This window comes from Mus musculus, chromosome 4 (genome assembly GCF_000001635.26).
Source record: "Mus musculus strain C57BL/6J chromosome 4, GRCm38.p6 C57BL/6J".
Taxonomy (NCBI): Eukaryota; Metazoa; Chordata; class Mammalia; order Rodentia; family Muridae; genus Mus; species Mus musculus.
The window spans coordinates 82,498,237-82,518,618 of NC_000070.6; the positions used below are offsets into that span (position 1 = coordinate 82,498,237).

The window sequence follows — 20,382 nt, forward strand, 5'->3', positions numbered from 1 at the left end:
CCTTGCTCCTGCACGTAGTATGCCAAAAACAAGTCAAGCTCCTTAACTGATACTGTGATGTGGTGTGGCTGAACACAAAGTGCTGGGTTTGTGCAGTGCGGGGACTTCATGAGTCGCTCTCCATCCGTACTCTCCAAAGGGATGCCTTTGAACAGGATCACCATGACTAGATCCAGACGCCAGACTTTGTCTGCCTGTCGCAGGCAGTCGATCCTCCTAATCTTACCCTTCTGGTCTGGATTGGATAAGACACAGCACGGGTGCTTCTTGCCAGTCACGGTAAGCACAAAGTCCTCCCGGTACTCCTGGCGGATATCTTTGCGCAGTTTGGCCAGGAGCCTGGATGCCCACTTCTGCTTGATTTCGGGCTTCTCACTGAGCAGCTCGTCTTTGACTGCCCTTTCTTCATCCTTCGACATTCGTTTCTCATGCTTTTTAAAGTACTTGCGTTTTCGAGCCTGCAGGTTGAACCAAGTATAGGCAATTGCACGGACGTGAGGAAGAAGTGCCTCAATAAATGGGTGGAATTCATCCTGCAGAAGATGGGGAAGAAGAATTGGACAGTCAGTTTAATTTCCAATGCTAAAAAAGGAGAAAAACAAAATAAAAGAAATAAAAGAAAAAAAGAAAGACACAATCTCCCAACTCAGCAAAACTTACTTAAAAAATAATAACATTATTTTCTAATTTTAAACAAACAGAAGAGCAGAGATCAAGAAGAAAATAAAGTATACCCCCTCCCCACCAAAATTCACAAACTGGCTCTCTCTCCTACGGAGAAAATAAGGTTTTATTTTCTGTTTCCGCTCTGGTTCTATTCCTCCTTGTTCCTATCTCATTGCCACGCATCTACACCTTTAAAACAAGGCGCATGGCACCAAATTTAATAGTTAAATTTTTGATTGACCAAGTAGCACTATGCAGTACCATTTTACAAGGAACACAGTAGTCTGGTTTTTTGTTTGTTTGTTTGTTTGTTTGTTTGTCTTTGTTTGTTTGTTTTAAATAGGAGCAGAGCTTCTCAGAAGGCAGGAGCGATGGCACAGTTCATTTCTCTTCTCGGTGGCACAGAAACACAAAGCATGTAGATGCTCACTGTAATGCCACACAGTTCCCGCTTTGGAGCATGCTCTCAGCAAGAGGCTGCTGGGGGCACAAAGAGCATGCGCCATTAAACTTGATCCATTTTCTTATCAAACGTCCAACATTCCAACACTGAAACAGCACCATTCCAAGAGTGGTAACTAGAGAAACCAGTATACAGTGAGGGAAAGTGGGCAAAGGACACAGCTTGTCTATCAGTGTTCTGAACACAAGGTTTCCATACTTGAACAGTGCATTCTCTCCCTGTTCCACCAACATTAGCTTCCAGCATGCATTCATCTCTCTCTCTCTCTCTCTCTCTCTCTCTCTCTCTCTCTCTCTCTCTCTCTCACACACACACACACACACACACACACATTTTTAAATAGTTTTGGAAGTTGAAAACAAAAGACTGTGAATGTCCTTGTGGTGGCTTCTTCTACAGACGAGGAAGCCCCACAGAGTCAGTTAATTTGTTAACCGATCACAGGAGTATGGCAATTATTCAAACCCCTTAAAAATCAATCTGAGGTGAACAATGAAAAATGGCAACTTGGCACCAACTTTTCACTCTTTGTTTCTCTGCATGCTGTGGCACAGTGGCACCGGGAGTGTACCCTAGTCGGTTACTGCTTTTGTGGAATCCCTACAATTCATGTGCTGCACAGATGGAACATGGGACAGGACTATGGGTTCACACATACATGTGCTTGGGAGATGGCAAGTGCTTCTGACATACAGTTCCCAACTATATGACTGTGAACGAAGTAGTTTACCTTGAGGCCCAGCATTTTTTTTTCTGCCTGTTTTATCTGAGCCTTTGAAAGGCATGGGGCTGTCAGGCATTGCATGCAGATCATCTCTACCTACAAATATTTCAGGTGACTTCCAAATGGAGTCAGTGTTTCACTACTTCCTGACTTAGGGAAAGCTGGCCACACAAGCTCAGGCCTATTGCTGTTTAGAGAACAGCATCCCACACATGCACACGATGTGACTGCAATAAGCCAAGCACTGAAGCAAAGGAGAACTCCACCACAACCATTTTTTCTGGTCATGCTGACTGTTCTGTCATCCTAACCACAAAATAAGTTTCTCTAATAGGTTATATCCCAAGCCAGAATTTCCTTGCTAGGGTTCGTTACTCTGAAGCACGTGGAGGGAAGGGTCTAGCAGAGTGACTAATTTCCTAAGATAAAGGTATCCAAAGTGAACTAATGGCATTCCAACAAAGAAGCTGCCTCAGCGTTCAGATCTCCATGAAAGCCTTTGTAGGAGAATACTCAAGGTTTGAGTGCAGGAGACTGCAACATAGTAACAGTTTTCCATTCAGATCCAGATCAGGTATACTTCTCCCTTAATCAATAACAGGGTTATCAAGTATTCTGACATATTGCCGACTAAGAATGATTCAAAATTTTATAATACAGAATGTAGCTGATTACATCTCAGCATGAGGCATAGCCAAATGCCATGGAGGAAATTAAACCGATCAGTACTTTCCAGCAGAGATCTGAACAATTCAGTTACTATGTGGGCACATTAAAGGAGACCACGGAAAGAGTTAAACCACAATCTGTTCTTTGTGTGGGAAGGCAGCCCTGCTCACAGCAACCACAGCCCATGAGAAGACATCCCATCCCCATACACTTTCTGATGCCATGCTTTCAGCTCCCACTGTAACTGTAAAAACTTTGTTCATCCCCTCCCCTCAAAATATCTGCAAAAGGGGAAGGCGGCCTGCGCAGGGAAATGTGGACTGAAATTACTTTATGAACTTACTTCCTATGATCTGACTTCTACTGTGATTTACTGATACGATTTAAAAACAAGCATCTACACTTCTGTAAATGAGCAGTGGGTGAGAGTACGTTGTCCTGCTCCTTTTACTCTTACCATGCTTCGTAATAGGCACCATTATTTAACGGCTATTAAGTAACCCAGGAACACTGACGAGGTTAGATACCTAAATACTATGTTCAGTGACATTTCATTTTCTTACATGCACATCAAACATAGCTTCTGATTAGACAGTTTTGAGATTTGATACTGGACAACACACATCATCTATCCTATAAAAGTTTTAAATTTTAAACAATTGCATCACACCACGAGGATGCTAATTTGTAAGTTGAATTTGGAAATTCAAAGCCAGCTTGGGAAAAAAGGAAAAAAAAAATACTGTTTAACTGTTGTCCTGGGTTTGCTGTTACTGATGGCAAATATTGTTTTACAATATTAACTTCTTTTATTGATAAACAGAGTGGCAAACTTTCTCATCTCACCAATTCGCCTTAATCTTTTGGAGCCTCCTCATCATGCAGATTCAACTCTAAGTTAAACACTTACTTGAGAAGAAGACATACTGTCCCAAAATGATAATAAGTGCAGATAAGCAATATGTCATGTATACTTTTGCATTCCATGTCTAAGTGTTATTGCCTATGTATAACTGCTTTCTAAAGCTGCATCATAATATATTCTTAATAATTTTAAGTGGCATGTATCTGGAAAGTGGCTGTCCTCTCATGGAAAAAACAAACAGGATTAAGGCATTCAAATAACTAACTAATGGACAATCACAATCACACTAAGAAATTATCAAAATTGTTTTTAAAATCCAAGCATGGAGGTGATTTAACATTTAAAGTCTCTACACTGAGATACATGGACAAGTTGACTTAGAATTTTCCTTAAAACACATGGATATCCAGTGAGAGCCTTTTTCTTATAAAACTTTCCTGTGTTGAAGTAAATTGATAAAATAAATAGGCAAGTTAAAGTTCCAGATATAAACATAAAAATATCTTGCTTAACTTGACTTATTTATTCTGCTTCGAGGAAACAATAGTTTCCATGAAAGGGTTGGAAAACCGGCCCACTGTAGCAACGGAAGGGTAAATACTGTGCACTCCTGCAGCCTCATCGCTACGTAACAATAAACCCTGAAAAAATGCTGAAAGAAGTTGAATGGCAATGAAACAAAAGCATCATCATGCAAACTGAGGGTTGCACCAAAAGCTTATGTGCAGAGAAAATGAAATATTAAAAGAGAGAGATATTCCTTAATTTTCTTTTTACTCATAATGACCTACCAATGCTGATTTATGATGATACTACACCAAACTACCTTGCTAAATATCACGGTTAATAGTAGCATCATTTAAATTAGGATTTTACAAAACCTACATGCATTCATGTAAGACCTGAGGTACTTCTTAAAGTTTCTAACAAATTAACAATGTATTTTACTTTGTATCTGTATGTCTCAAAACAGGTTATGAGGCAGCTATCATGCTCCTGTAACATAAAACTAAAGTACTCATCTGATACAAAAGTAACTCATTAGTATATTCTCACTTTTGCAATACCTTAAGTTACCTACATAGTTAGTTGAGAATTCTAAAGCTGCAACTCCTTCTCTGGTAGGCCTTAAGTTCCAAAACAGTGCTAATACACAGATTTATACTGCTAAAATAACAAAGAATGCGTAGTCATCACCCTGAATTACTGTTAGTAAGTATGTGTCCTTGAATAGAAATGTGATAGTTGCGTGATTGTGCAGTCTAGGCCCCTACCACCTCATGTGTCAGGATTCTGCAATAGTAGTTCTAACATACACAAATTAAGATGGGGCTAGTGACTTTTTAATGCTTATTTAGGAGATACTAAAAATGCAATGCAATTGCTAGCAGTTCCCCAAAAACAAGTGTTGGAAACACAAATATGAACTCACATGCGATCATCCAGTCCTTCCCAGGTAAGAATAAGCTAGGCCATACTTTGTGAAGGAAAAGCTTACTTCAATCTGTTTCCTTTGATCACAATGTAGAAAGAATAGAAATGTTCATGGTTTACCAGAAAAAGATGGAAAAAAAAAAAAAAAAAGAAAAGCCCGCAGATAGATAAATAAAAGAAACTTTTAACACTACAGGCGATGTGCTATACCTGAGCTAGTCCTTTCCTATTCGTGGGTTACTATCATTCAGAGCTTTTAAAATACAAATAACTCAAACAACCCATTTTTCCAGTTTTGTTAAATTTAAAGTGCACGTTTACTTGCTTAAAATAGCCATATCTAAGTTAATCATACTCAGATGCCAAACAAAATATAAACAATAAAAAATGTGTCAGCCAAAAAGCTACAGGGCTGTGTCCAATCACTGAATGCCCCTTATCGTTGTTCTCATCTTCATTCACAATTTATGAATGCCGCAGTCCTTTTGAATCACAATGGTTTCTAATTGTCATACAATTGAAATCTTAATTATTTGTTCATTATAAAAATGCATCCTCATAATCTTAGATTTTTAAAACTTTAAGACAACCAAAACTAGGCAATTATGTTTCACTTTCTTGACAATGTCAATGAAAAATTTCAATGACCCAATCTAGACTCATACTCTTAAAAGTTGGAAGTAAACTGTCCCATAACTTTCAAGGTTGAATTAACTGCTGTAAATTAACAGTTCTGGACTAGGCTGTTTAAGCTATCATCAGTTGGTGAGTTCGTCGGGCATCCATGAAAGGATGAAAGCGCCCCAGGTAAGTCTCTAGATCTGACCACTTCTTCATTTTACCATCTGACTGAAGGGATAGAAACTAGTTTGGGTTTTTAGGTATAAAGACAGTGTTTTACCTCCTAACGTTGTTCCTTAAGGCAAATTTCCAAGTTAAAAAAAAAAATCTCACTTTTCTGATACTACTTTATGCCTTGCGAGCGATGTTCAAATATCATCAAATGAACAAGTCTCACTTTTAAAACAAACGTGTCCTAAAAGTCCTAAAAATTCACCACAAACACTTCAACTTCTTGTCAGCGTAAAAGATCGCCTCTGAAGTGAGGTCTTTAAAAACCCGAAATGTGGGTCACTGTAGAACAGGACTTTAGGCACCCCAAAACGCAAAGTAATAAGTCCTCTGGACCACCACCTAGACTGGCGGCGTCACCCGCCCACTGTGGGCAGCAGAGTCCAAAGGCGCTCAAGCCTAGTTCTCAGCCCCTTGCCCAAGAGTCCATCTACAGACGCTCCCAAGCCGGAGTCCGCCCCACGCGCACCGGCCAGGGAGTGAGGGTGCCGCCGCGGCCACCACCGCCGCCGCTGCCTTCGCCGCAATCTCCTTAGGGGCGGACAGGGGCTCACGGCCGCAGGTCTCGGCCCTGCCCACCCCCAGCAGCCTCGCCCGCCCGGTGCCGGCTCTCCCCGCTCGGGCGCTGGGATGGGCGCACACGGCAGCCGTGGTCCCACGCCGCCCGCACAGCCCACCGCAACTCCGCACTACTTCTCGGGGAAGACCAGGGTGTGCCAAGGTTAGGCAAAGCCTTTGAGGGTCTGCAGCACAAGAGCAAGAAGACACAACAAAGGCGTCTGGGGCCAGAGAAAGCTCGAGAAAGCGACCAAGATAAGTACCTGAGTGAGACAGATGGGAGAATACATCATGACTTCGCCTTAAAACGCACTTTCCCGGAGATGCCCAAGAAAATCTTCCAGAAGCAAGGATTTCATCTATTCATTTTACAGTCATCTGAGCCCAGCGATGCGATCAATCAGGACGGGGCACTGCGCCGGTTCACCGCAACTTCGCAACAAACCCAGTCCTCCTTAAATAGCCAAAGATTCAAGTTCACTCGGCGAGCTAGATTTCCCGGGGTGAAATCCAATCTACACTTTTAACCCTCTTGCGGTTCGCGCGCGCCGGCCGAGCTCTCCGAGGCTGCCGCCGCTGGTGCAGGCTGCTGGTCGCCTGGTTTAGGGGATTTGTTTTCTGTTTTGCAGTTGTTGTTGTTGTTGTTTGTTGTTGGGGGTTGGGGTGCGCGAGGGTTCGGTGTGGGTTGGATTGGGGTGATGGTGGGTGGTGAAATGTTTTTTTTAAAAAAAGGCGGGGAGGGGGGCGCAGGAGGCCAGGCGGTGGGGAAAGCGAGGAGAATGTGTCACCGCGCTGGTAAAGTTCAAGGTTACCGCCGCCAACACTGCAGCAGGATCCGGGAGTGGCGATCGCAGGCGAAACTTTGCTGCGAGCCGACCACGTGTGTGCGCGAGGGGGAGCGCAAGCGAGTGCGCGCGGGTGGCGGGGCGCGCGCAGGAGAGGGCCGGGTGGGGGTGGGGGTGGGGGGGAGCAGGGAGAGGCCGGGGTGAGGGAGGGGGCGCAGGCGCGGAGCTCCCGGGCGGAAAAGCCTTTGCTGCGCTCCTGCCCCGCCGCACCGCCGCCCGCCCGCTTCGCCCCGGGTCTGACCCGCCGCGCGTGGACTCCGCTGCCGGTGCCGCTGGCCACAGCCCACGGAAAGGATCGGAAGGACCTCCTGAAAAAAATCCCAAACGATCGATCCCGCTTGGCTGCAAACTCCTCTTTTCTGTCCTGGGCTCTATTCCCCCTCCCTCTCTCGCTTTCTTTCCTTGAAAAACTTGCAAGTTGAAAGATTCACCGGTTCCACCCTCTGGACCCCGCTCGAGCTCTCTCCAAATCAGACTTAAGGATTGTTTTATTATTTAATTACACAATCACCGCTTTACTCCTCCTCCTCCTGCAAACGCGCGTTCCTTTTGCACCAGCCTCTCCACACCCCCCGCCCCCCACCTTCCTCCTCCTCCCGCGCGCCTCCCCCAGCCCTCGCGTCTCTCCCCCTCATTTGTTAAAGGTATCAGACCGGTGCCACAGTATTGGGACTTTTCTTTTCTTTTCTTTTCTTTTTTCTTTTTTCAAAAATAGCTCTTCTCTCTGCCACTCTTCGTTTACCCCCGAAAACCCGCCCAGGGAGAGGTTATTTCACTGCTCGCTGCAGACGCTCAAGACGCGAGAACATCCTAAGGGGAGAAGCCCTGAACCGGCCTGGGCCCAAGAAAGAAACGAATGGAAAATTCCCTCACACCCAGGCCGCCCCGAGCCGGGGCTAGGGCGCCGACTCTAGCACCCCAGGCGGCTGGAGGGAGAGGGAGGGTGGAGGCGGGGGCCAGAGTGAACTTGGCCTCCTGGAGTTGCAGCGGACGGGCGCGGAGCCCGGGGCGCGGCGGGCAGCCCAGCCCGGAGCTCGCACTGGCGATCGGAGAGGGGCGCCGGGGTCCCCAGGGTCCCCCGAGCCTCGCCGCAGCGGCCCGCCCTCCCCCGGCGCCCGGTGCACGTGGCCGCGCTCGGAGCGGGAAGGCCGCGCCACCGCTCGCCCCTCCTCTCCTCCTCCTCCTGCCGCGCTGGCCGCGTCCCAATCCCCACCCCCAGAGCCCGGGGCGCCGGCGGAAAGCGGCTCCCTTCCCGCGGGGGTGCGGGCAGGGCGGGGCCGCGGCGCGCCCGAGGCTGCGGGGCGGGAGCGCGCGGGGTGCGTGTGCGGCTGCGGGTCTCCCCGGCGGCTCCCGCCGGCTCCCCGCCCCGCCCCCCGCCGAGTGAATGAACTTGATTCCCGGGACCCTGGAGGCGACCGGCCAGCACCCCCTTTCGCGCGGGCACTCTCTCCCACACACACCGCCCCCCAAATTCCGGGTTTCCGCTAGGGGTGGGTGGGGAAATGGAGGAATCAAAGGCTGCCCCAGACAATGGAGAAAGAAAAGTGAGCGCCCGGGGCTCCATGTCGCCCTAGCTTGGGGCCGCCGAGCGTTTCCAGGCCCCCCGCGGCCTCCCGCTCCCACCCCGCGTCCTGGACTTTCCCCCCCTCAACTTTCTCCAGTCCTCGCACTCCTGACCACCGTGCCCTCCCCCAGCGGACCTGAAAGAACCAGTGACTTTTTCCTTCCCCAAGTGGAAGTTACCCACATCAAGCATTTCACAACGACACATCAAGAAAAGTAGGCAGGTTCAAGTCAACCATGAAATGGTCACTTTTTAACCCCGTCCTGTCCTCATTAGGGAAATGCTCAAACACAGTCCGTTTTCAAAAAGCGCTCTTAATGAGGCGAGCTTGCCAAGTCTACCAGCTGCAGCCCCTGTAAACCAAGAGCCTGGTGAAGAAAGGCGCAGGGGGTGGGGAGGCGGGGAGGGCGGCGGGTCTAGGAGGACAGGTAAAGTCGGGGGAAACTGTGAGAACCGGGGCGAGTTAACCCTTTAGGGCACGCGCCACGGGGAGCGGCCTCCGTGCCCCCGCTAGGCAAATCCTCTAGTTAGCGTTCTGACAACGTTAATTTCTTTTGTACTGGTCATTTCTTCTTCTTGAAAAGCTGGGACAAAGTTGACAGTCTTTATAGATGAAAGGAGGTGACAGTCGGGGTTAATCCAAATAAATACTCACTTCTCTCATAAATTTTAGGCAACCTCATCTTAACTTTTAAAAGAAAGACGGGACGGGAAGAGGGGGGGAATAAAAACGAACAATCCCAAAGCATCACTTTGTAGTGAGCTGCATCCCTTTTCTCACCCTCCCCAGAATCTGCGGGAGGGGGCGGGGACGCTCCACTGATAATACCAGCTTTAACTACTGGAGTTTCCCTTTGAACAAATATTCAATTTAACTGGAGTTAATTTACCATAAAAGACATTCCCCTTGGCGCGAATGCACTCATGTCCTTGAACACACCTCTTTGAATGCCTGGACTCTTACAGAAGCCATTATTTCGGGGTCTCTTTAAAAATCCAGCGCCCATCTCTCTGCTTCCCTCCCTTCCTCCCTCCCTCCCTCCTCACTACACCACCCCCAGCGAAATCCTGGCACCCAGAGAGCACTCTTTTTCAGCCAGAGCCCAGAAACAGCCGTTGTCCCCTGGCAAAAGAGGCCCAGTGCTGAGCCCTGGGCAAGTGTCTCCAGACATCCCTACCTTTTCTCCCTTTTATTAGTTTTCTTTCCCAACAGAACCCATTTACTTTGCCACTAAAACTAGGTTGCATCCAAAAGTTTCTAAACAAGCTTAAAAAAGAAAAATTGACACCATTATACAGAAGAATTCACAAAAGCTGCAGAGCGCCAGGGCAGAGAAGCAGCGACAGACACAGGTAAGAACCCAGAGAGCCCAAGATTCCAGGCCCCCCAGGCCCATCCCGGAGAGGCCCGGCTCGCTCTCAGGTGTCCCATGTCTGTGTTTGTACAGTGCTGATGGTGGCTATGGTACACGCTGATGGCCATAGGGGATGTTTTGTAGTTTGGGGTTTTGATTTGTTTCCAAGGAAAAAAAGCAACGGAAGAAGCAATAACAGTGTGGTGAGGAAAACCAAAAAGGAGCAAAGACTGAACAATAGATATCCGGGAGAGAAGGCCTTGGGGGGAGGGGGCATGCTGGGTGTGGAAGGGTTTGACTTTCAGACCTTGGAGTCAGAGTCAGGAAGGCTGACACTCCATGGGCCTCAAGCTCTGCCGCCTGCCCAAAGTTCAGGTTACTATGGGCCTTCCCAGGAAGAACCCGAAGAGAATGCCCCCTGGGAAATCTGACCTCCTGAGACCTCTGCTTTCTCTGGCTTCCCTCTGCACTTGTCAGCCACCTTCACTTTGAGAAACACCAAGGAGACAGATAGAAAGGATAGCTTACAAAGTATCTATGTTTTATAAAAGTAGGCTTCAAGTTGCTCTGCAGAAGTTTCTGATGCTGTCAAATGGGGAAAAAAAAAAAACACTTTGGTCCCTCTGTTCTCCCTTTCTTGCATTGGGAGCCATGAAAGGCCACCTACATTAATCTCAAAACCTGCCTGTGAAGTGCTCTCTCAACAACAGGGAGATCTGTTGCCATATTCCTAATCATCTCCTTGGACTATTCTCTGCTGCCACATTAGGGGAAATTGTCTTTTCTGACAGAAAGTTTGTTGAATTCTAAAAGAAAAGTCAGGGCTTCTAATGGGTTTTCAAAACCTAACTGTATATTTAAAAATACACGTTGTTACCCAGTCTAGGTCTTTCTCTGATCTCTAGAGAGGAGTTTGGTATCTCCTGATACTGATTTGTTTTGTTTTGTTTTGTTTCTTTCTTCTTTGTAAAGAAACTGCAGAGACAGATTGCAAAGCCTGGGCAAATTCAAGCAAGGCTTCTCCCAGCTTAACAATGCTGTCATTTCCAATGTACCCCACTACTTTTATTTTTTATCTCTTGCATGTGATTTGCAGGGAGGTTCAACAATCCCATAGCTGCATGGCTAGTATCAAGGTTTAAAAGCTAAACACAAAAGAGACAGATGACCTTCTGACCCCAGGAAGCAAGCTTGCAGAACTGCAGGTGTCCACTGTGTCATACCCAGGGACCTTTCTTTCCTCCAAGGATAGCCTGAAAAACATAGATTTATATCCACTAGTCACAACACCAAAACCCTCCCCCCCCCACCCACCCAAAAAATGCATATATAAACAGCCAGCAAGTGCTAAGACTGCCTGTGCATGATAGGAACTGCAGACTCACGCGCAGCTCTCTGAGCCCTTAAACTACTACTGTCAAATTAGGGGAGCAATTTTTCCCCACTGGAGAGTTCACAACTGGTTAGTTTCCCCCACCTACTGCCAGTCCTTTGCTTTTCAACTAAATAAATAACCTTGGACTTTTCTTCCCTCCTCTGGGAGCTGTTTGGTCTCCCCTGAGGACAAAACTAAATGAGAAAAAATGACGCTGTTAATAATGCCGCTGCTGAAATGCCTGTACTTAAGTATTAAAAAGAAATCCCACTAAGCAGGTCTGCATCCGGGACACAGTTGCAGGCTACCACTGTGAATGGGAACAGGGACCAGTCCAAAGGCCTCCATGTAGGTTCACTGGTCACAATTTCTCCACAGAAATGAATCCAGCACAATGAGAGATTTCCCAAGTTTGAAATCATTTGGTCCCGGGCTACAGAGTCAGCAGCTGGCCTGAAACTTTTGTCTGACTTATTCTGGAGTTTCAAAATTTCTGTCACAGTTGCCTGGCTGTGTGCACAGCACAGAGGTTCCATACACAGTGTATCTTTTCTGCTGATGCTGCAGGCTTGACCTTTTCTCAATAGATTCCCTTTAAAGTAAAACCCTACATCCTTTTATCTGGATGAGTAAACTTGCAGCTTGTCTGCATATATGCTGTGACCTATGAAGACACAGACGTTCAGAAAGGTCTGTCGAAAACACCCAAGTAGTCTTAACACTGTAGCATTAGAGGTGGCTACAGGCCATCTTAAACCTCTGTATTCCTTTTTCTGGTTCTCCTTTGAAAAGCTGCTGTTCTATTTCAAATCAAAATAATGCACAATAAGGGGATTTCTCCACCTACATTTCAAATGACAATATAAGAAGTTTAAAAAAAAAGAATATAAACAAGTGGGCCTAAACAAAGTATATATTCAGAAACAACAACAACAAAAAAAAAAAAAAATCCCTGAATGTATCCGAACACAGCAAGCTAGTAAATTTCAAATACTGTCAGGCTCTGTGATGCCACACAAGTCAACAAAGTTACAGATGTGTAACATTACATCCACTCAAAATTATGCTGCTGCTCAGCCTGACCATGTTAAAACTAAGCGGATGCCTGTGCTGTCTAAAGAATAAAAGGAATTTATTCTGCACATCAAACAATGAATCTGTCACCATTTATTGTATGAAACACTCAGCTAATCAATTTCCTGTTAAAATAGCTTTCAACAATACTCGGCTTTAAAATTCATCAGGGCCAGTAAAAACCTTTGCCCAGTGCAGAAGAATGCAGCCCTGACCACGGACGATAATTACCATTCTAATACTTTTATTGCCCAAGCGTTTTTTTTTTTTTTTCTGCGCTCCCCATCACTAGACAGGAATCTCCAGTATATTGTATCAGTGAGTCGGAGTGTTTGACCTTTGACCACATATGATTTAATAGGGACTTTTCAGCGCCTGCGCTCTCTCCATCCCTCATACCATTAAATAAAAACATTAAACCTCAGATGTAAAACTGGAAACCACAGCGTTTTTGCGTTTCACAACCCTTTGCAGTTTTTACTTAAGCTGCCCAAAGGTCAGCCTCTTAGCTTCACAACAGGCTTCCCAGTACAGTGAACACACCGGGAAGTCACTCATTCTGATTTTGATTAAATCTCCAGCCCCTCCTCACCGCCTCACGTGCACACATGCACCCTGCTTATTGACACGTGCATTCTTTCTAACCGCAGAAACATGCGGGTATGACTTTCTGGACTTATTCCACTTTAGGGCTGATTTAAATGTCTGTTCGAATATGGGTTCAAAAGTTAACGCCCCCCCCCTCCCGTTGGAAGTTATAGTTACAAAAGGGTGCTATGAGACCCGTTCAAAGAAAGTCAGTTAATCTTGTGTATTTTGGCGCCTTTTCTCTGCCAGCTACTGTACTTGAGGGGGAAAGGAAAACCTGGAGATCTTGTCTGTTCTGTCTCAAGTTCAATGGCAGTTCTTCCAACCAGGAGGGGAAGATGGCCATGTTCACAGACCTAATAATAATTCAGATCACGCCACCGCGGCATCTTGTGTCAAAGTCGAAACTGGCTTCCCCGCCCCCTTCAACCTGAAAGCTGCCAAGTCTTCACACACTCCGCATTCAACCACAACTTAATGGATGGGATATTGTGCATTAAAATGTGTCCCAGACTCTAGTCGAAGAGGACAAGGGAGAAGGCAGAGCCACAGACAAGCACACACAGATTTAGGCAGAGGGAGATCTTGGGCTAGGGCAGAAACCAGTGGGGTGGGAAAGACGCATTAACAGGAGCAGGAAGAAATCCATCATAATGCCCCCCCCGTTTTTTTTAAAGAGTTGGGGGTGCTGAAGGGAGAAGGGCTAACAATTCCTTACTGAAACGGGGTGTGGACGGACGAGTGAGCAAAACTTTAGAGAGACACCAATTTTAAAAGCTCTTTACACATCAATGGGAGCTAAGTAGAACTTTTTGCATTTGAAACTGCATTTTAAATAAGAATATAGAACAAAGAGGTACCTAGCGGTGAAGTAAGGTGCTTTCATTATAGAATAAAAATAAAAAAAGAACTGGACTATATGGGCAGCTAAGTATTATTTATAATTTTCCCCACAACAGTAAAGGGAGAGAGGGGGAAAGGAGAGCCAGATCGGGATGGGATGGGGTGGGTGGTGGTTTGCCGGGTTCCACACTGCTTGGATTTAGTATAATTCGCTCATTCCCGCCATAAGTGTGCTAAAGTTGTCAACGCTTAGAAAAGACGCATTTAGGTTAGTTCTGAAAATTCAACACCATCGTTCAATCTTTAAAACAACAATATGGCCTTGAGAAAAGGAGTAAAATAGTCGCTTTACACACAGGGACAGGAAATAAATTGTGCGCGTGGAGTTAGGCGGGAGCTTGCAAAGGACTAACACGAAATGCAAACAAGACGGATCCTTTGAAAGCCACATACCATCGCACTGCACTAAATAAAAGTCTGTACTGAACCCTGGGCCGCTGACTGAGTGTAGAAATTTGTTGTTGTTTTTGTGTCTCTTTTTGTGTTTAGAGGTTTGTTGTTGTTGTTGTTTGGGGTCTTTTTTTTTTTTTTTAAGCAATCCGACGTAGTCTGATACTGTTTAAAAGTATTTCTGCACCGCCACACTTCCTGGCCCAAGAAGAAAAGCAGGTACAGGTAAAGTCTGGAAGCAGGCTAAACACAGCTCCCGTTGCTCGCCCGGGCGGAAGACTCTCGGCCAATTCCCACGCCGTGTAATGTGTGTGTGTGAGTGTGTGTGTGTCGCAGTGCAGTGTGTGTGTCGCCGTGCAGTGAGTGTGTGTGAGTCTTGTGTGTATGTGTGTGTGTATATGCGCGCGCGCGCAATGTGAGTGTATGACTGTGTGTGTGCGCGCGTGTGTAGATTTTGTGTGTGTGTGCATGCGTGTGTGTGTGTGTGTGTGTGTGTGTGTGTGTGTGTGTGTCTGTCTGTCTGTCTGTCTGTCTGTCTGTCTGTCTGTCTGTCTGTGAGCGCGTACGTGCGTGCGTGCGTGCGTGCGTGCTCTAGGGCGCACGGTCTCGCGCGGGCCTCGCCGTGCTGGGATTGGCCTGGTCGCGCAGCCCGGGCCTCCCGCCCCGCAGCCCTGCCCCGCCCCGCCGGCCAGGGCGCGGGAAGCCGCTCTTCGCTTCCGCCCGGCGGCGGGAAGGCGCGAGGGGGGAGGAGCCACGAGAGGGCGGGACCTGTGCCGCGGTGGGCGTGGCGCCACTGGGCGGTGGAGCGGCAGGCAGTACCCGGCCCAGAGCCACTGGCTGTGGTTCCTTGCGGTTTCCCTCCACGTGGCCGGCGCTGCTGCTGCCCGGGCCTCGCTGGTTTCGTTGTAGACGGAGACCGAGAGCCCCCTCGCTCCACGGCCTTTGCTTTCAAGTGCTCGGACTTGGGTGTGCTTAGAAGGTGTGAAACATTGGCAGAGATGGGCAGTAGTAGGTAGGAGAGAAAGCAGAGAACTCCAACCCCACCCCCACTCTCTGTATCCAGAGGACATCGAATAGTGAGTGCATTAACGTTCACAAAAAGACAAAAATCTGTTTTAATTCGTAGTTTTGAAAGTTTAATATATGGAGCGAGGAATGCCTGGATTTAAAGTAATCCAATTATTTTCATCCTAAGTATGTACTTGCATGGTCAACACTTAAGGATCAAGCAAAGTCAGTATAAAATTGTGCTTGAAAATGTAAGGTTTAGGAGGTAAAAATGTAACATTTGCCCTAAATTCACTTAGTTACTAACCCACATGTGTTTGGAGATTTTATTACAGGGATCATAATTATGTAATTGCTCAACTAGCAACAATAGCTTCAAATAGCCTCTAAAAACCCTGTTCAATTATATGATTACTAGTGAGACTAAAAACACTCCCGATGAATTGCTCTTTATCTCTAAACGTGAACCTGTCTGAATTACGATCCCAATTATGTTTACTTCAAAGTTCTGATGAACTTAAACAGTTAAGGTTTGCAGTCCCTACAATATACAAGTATAAATTAAGAAGACATTCTGCCTCATTACAAAGAAAGTCCCCTTACACATATACGTATATATACATGGAGTTTGTCTGTTCATGTGTGATACACATACCAATTTTTAGTGCTAAGATTATTGATCCGAGAAAAAAGATGTTACTCAATTAAATTTTAGAAAATATACCATTAAAAATGGGCTGTTAGCTGCAAGCTTAGCAGTTCCCAATGTCCCCTCCTCAAACATCAACACAGTGATGTATATTTTTCTATAGCTACATAGTTTTTAGGAAGAAAGATGAACAGCTAGCAAAGAGGACAGGATGCATGTGTATCATCATCAACACACTCAGCTCAAACTTGGGAGGGAATTTTTCCTTTCAAGATCTTACTTCATGCTAAGTGATTGTGGCCACTGAGCAGCAGCCTGGCCATAATTTACTGTACACAGGCAGTCAACTTAACTGAGCTACAGACAAATTGCTGAGCATTCTAGGATTGACTGATGGTAGTTTTATGATCAGAGGGCTGGTCCACGGAACACAAACTGATCCAGGAAGCATTGCAGACCAAATACACAATATGAGAAATTCAGAGCTAAATGCAAAATTATAGACAGCAGAAGAGAGGGTGTTTTAGACAGGCTGTGTTACCACCACTCTTCCACGTGAGTCACAGGATCCATCTCAGCATCTATCTGTGGCAAAGAAGAAACATTGTGGCATCCAGTTTTGTTTAGGAAATATCTTAACAAAAAAAGAAGAAGAAGAAGAAGAAGAAACAAATGAAGGGGGAGAGATGCTCCCCACTCTCATTATGACACGGAAGGATCCAGAGGTGGTGTCACCTGTCAGTAGATTTCTTCCTAAGTGTATTCTTTAGTGATAAAATGTACCCTTGCATGTCATGTTCAGACTTTTGTAGATTATCTTTTTCTGTCTGCATGTCATCCTTTCTTCCCACGTTTGACTGTTGTAAGAATACTTGTTCCTGCGCCGATCACTCTTCTGCCTGTCAAATATGCACACAGCGTCATGAGATGATGCTCCAAGTTTGTAAAATAAGGAGATAGATTTTCAAGTGTGTCCTACAGAAATCTGTCTTACGGATTTGTATTCACCTCGATAAATTGTTGACCCTTCAAATGACAAGTGATCATCATCTTTTGATCTACATTGCCGATTTTCTGGGTTTCATATTTGGCAACATAAATATCAGAAGTGCAAGTTAGGAATGTTTTAGTGTAGATGTTTCTCTTAATGATCTTTACTAAAAACCATTCCAAGAATATAATTAAGATTTAATATCTTCTTATATTCATTTTTTAGAAATTGTAACTATTGATTTTTTTTTTTTTTGAAAAATCACTATCCAATAGCCAATGCTTCTTGATCATTTTGGACATAGGGACCATCTCACTAAAATTGCAGACATTTTATTCCAAAGAACTTACTGGACTCTCTGGCAAGTTCTCACTCTAGATTTTTTCTGGTTCTTCCTAAAGCCAAATAACTGGTAGTGAAGTTTCTGTATTTTTTTTAAGTAAGAAGTTTTTAATGTGCTAGCAACATCTGTGTGTTTATCCCTGAAAATAATTGCTAATTATTTCCCAAAGCCATGCATTATTACAGAGCTTTATGTCATAATTGAAGTAATTCCTCTGCCCTATCTAAACCAGTAATTTTCAGTCATTGCTCCAGAGGTGTTTATCTTGTCTCCTCTATTTCCCAAAAAATATAGGAAGCATATTTTCATTATATTAGTGAAAGGAATATACTAATATATTATATTATTATATTTAGTCTTCTGTTTCACCAGAAATTATTGGATTTAATGCATGTAATAAAGTTAGTAGAATATTTAATACTTACATCGAACAACATAACCTTATAAATAAGTGGATAACTTTGGAATTTATGTAAAATCTTAAAATATAAAATGTATTTGTTATTGCCTATAGAGAATAGTTTCAATTACTTCTTTGTTATTTAAAATTATTTAGAGTGACTTAAACCTGGACATTTACAGAGTACCAGATTTTTTGTTGGAGTTAGTAGGCAGGAGCTGTCTGTCTACGTCTTATCAAGGAGAAGAAAATGCCTATGGCGTGTACTGCCCTATGAAAGGAAAAAACCAAACATGCCTAAATCGAAATCTCCATTTACATTTTATTTCTCATTGCTTATGGCAACCTTTAGCTATAACCCAGCATGCCTCTCCTAAAGACACTGGTTTTAAAACAGGAAGAAATAGTTATTCATCATTTAGAATTATATCTGCAAAGATCTTCAGGAGATTTTTCCATAGAGGCTCTTGAAGTAAAGTTGAAACTCCACAATACCCAGGACACACGGATTCATTTTGTAGCCACAGAGAGTGTGGGTACAAAAATAAATATCTACATGCAATATTCTTTCTTCCACTGACTGCACGCTGCACCTGTGCACACATAGATCTGATGACATCTGCTCACACAATAAATCTCAAGTGGTTTGTGGTGTCATCAAAAACCTGAGATGGTGGTATGGCTCACAGCCTTTCTTACCAACCCCAGGCTATGGCCTTGTTAAATTTCACAGGCTAAACAGAGACCAACGAGGACTCATTCCACACACTTCAAGAGCAGGTTAAGGTGGTTAAAAAAAAAAAAAGGCCTAAAAATTATGACTCAATACGTGAAAAATCTGCTTTCAGATTCAACAGTGGTAAATCAATGTGTTCTGGCTTCAAAAAAAATGTATGGCAATTATTAAGAATTCTCTATTTAAAGTATCTGTCACTTTTTATGCTACTTGTGTTTTAAGATTTTCTTCTAAACACAAAGCTTGTGCAGTCAAATCTCCATCTCTTTCTTGTGTTTTCATAGAATGAGAATTTTAACCACCAGAATACCCATAAGAAGAGGGAATAGATTTGAATCAGCTTCACTGTAATGATGATCAAATTGAGTTTAGAAAACCCAAATGCTTTCTCCAAACATTTTCAGAATATTTTATGTCATATGTAAAGTTTCTGAGACAACTAAATTACTAAGGTATTTCTGGTTGGATTTTTTTTCCATTAAAAAAAAAAAACAACAAAAACAAAAGAGAATTGTCTAGAGATCCAAATACTCGTGTGGAATAAAGCAACAGGATACCAGGAAATGCTAGACAATCCGTTATCTTTCAGTGTCAGCCTGGCAGAGAGCTATCCTGTTTTATGTACATCGGGCCACTTACAGTTAGGTCGGCGTCAAGTCCCTTGTCTCTAAATCTTGTAGTCAGTTACCCCCAATGTCACAGATTCCTAGTGTCATTTCTAGAGCATGTTGGTCTTTCAAATTGCCCATTGCTTAGTAATATCAGTAGTCACATTTTGTGTCTTGATCCCGTAGCTTAGAAAGTGTAGATGCAAACCAGGAGTGAGCATAGGAAGGAATAGAAGTCTTTCTCGGCAGACATGACCTTCCTACCAGCATCGCCCAGTCCTTGCTCAGCACTAGTGTAAGTGGAGGGGGACGCTTTGGAGTGCCACTGCATTTATGATACAAAGGGCTTTGTGTGAATATTCTCTTCCAAATTTGTTTAGAAAAGAGTCAAGTCCACATGGGGTCTTCTGAAAACCTTCACTTTGACTTGTTAAAGAATAACCCATGGTTTTCTGCTCACTTTGCAGGCAGTTGGTGTGGGTTTGTAGAATGAAAACAGTCTTAATAGAAACCAAAGACAATTTTAATTAGGGACAATAAGTCAGCTGCTCTTCCTACCCCCACCCCCTCCCCTGGCCCAGTGAAACAAAACCAAATCCTCTTCTAATATATTCAGAAGCCAAACCAATAACATCGGGACGTTTTTTGATAGCACTAGACTACATGTTGTGAAAGATGGTTTGTTTTGTTATTTGTTTGTTTGTTTGTTTGTTTTGCAGAAAATGGTAGAGAAGGAACAGAGAGGAGCAGTGTGAAGTCGTAAACTCCAGTACACAGGCCAACCAACTGTGTGACTAGTGGTGGCTGCTTCCTCCAGCTAAGGCTTTCATGATGATCCTCAATAAATACAGGGTCAGGGAGAAATCCAAGCTATAAAAACACTTTGTCTGGTTCTCCTTCAATCTTTCTAATCCCACCCTGAATTACCCTTTTTATTTCTTTTACCATTGTGTTAAAAAAAAATAGTATTTTGGGCTGCTTACCCCCTCCTCTCTCTCTTGCTCTTGCCTTCCTGCTCCTTCTCTGTCCTCTCCGCCCTTCCCCCTTCTCTCCCATCCCCTCCTCCCTCTCTCTCCACCTGCTCATGACTGGCCTCTACTTCTCCTCTCCTCTCCTCTCCTCTCCTCTCCTCTCCTCTCCTCTCCTCTCCTCTCCTCTCCTCTCCTCTTCTCTCTTCCTCCTCCTCCTCTTCTTCTACTACCTCTTTTCTCTCTCTCTCTCTCTCTCTCTCTCTCTCTCTCTCTCTCTCCCCCCCCCGCCTCTACTAAACTCTATTCTATACTTTAAAAAAAAATAGTATTTTTAAAACAAGAATAGAGGCA

The 20,382-nt window shown here is 44.6% G+C and overlaps 1 protein-coding gene and 1 long non-coding RNA gene across 11 annotated transcripts in view; one reads left to right on the top strand and one right to left on the bottom strand.

The window, feature by feature from the left end:
- Positions 1 to 8,515, bottom strand: part of Nfib (nuclear factor I/B) — a 216,579-nt gene extending 208,064 nt beyond the window's left edge. For 5 of the 10 annotated variants that reach the window (NM_008687.6, NM_001286131.1, NM_001286127.1 and 2 more), the window contains exons 1-2: positions 6,495 to 7,543; positions 2 to 533 (exon numbers count right to left, since the gene is read on the bottom strand). In NM_008687.6, the coding sequence (NP_032713.3) occupies positions 2 to 533; positions 6,495 to 6,524 (562 nt within the window). In that variant the 5' untranslated portion in view covers positions 6,525 to 7,543. The other 5 variants (XM_006537654.3, XM_017320022.2, XM_017320021.2 and 2 more) reach the window with 3 other exon arrangements.
- Positions 8,516 to 9,752: 1,237 nt separating this feature from the next.
- Gm11266 (predicted gene 11266) overlaps positions 9,753 to 20,382 on the top strand; it is a 39,304-nt gene continuing 28,674 nt past the window's right edge. Inside the window, exon 1 of the long non-coding RNA NR_137202.1 lies at positions 9,753 to 9,993. This is a non-coding gene — a long non-coding RNA (predicted gene 11266). The remainder of the gene's footprint in view (positions 9,994 to 20,382) is intronic.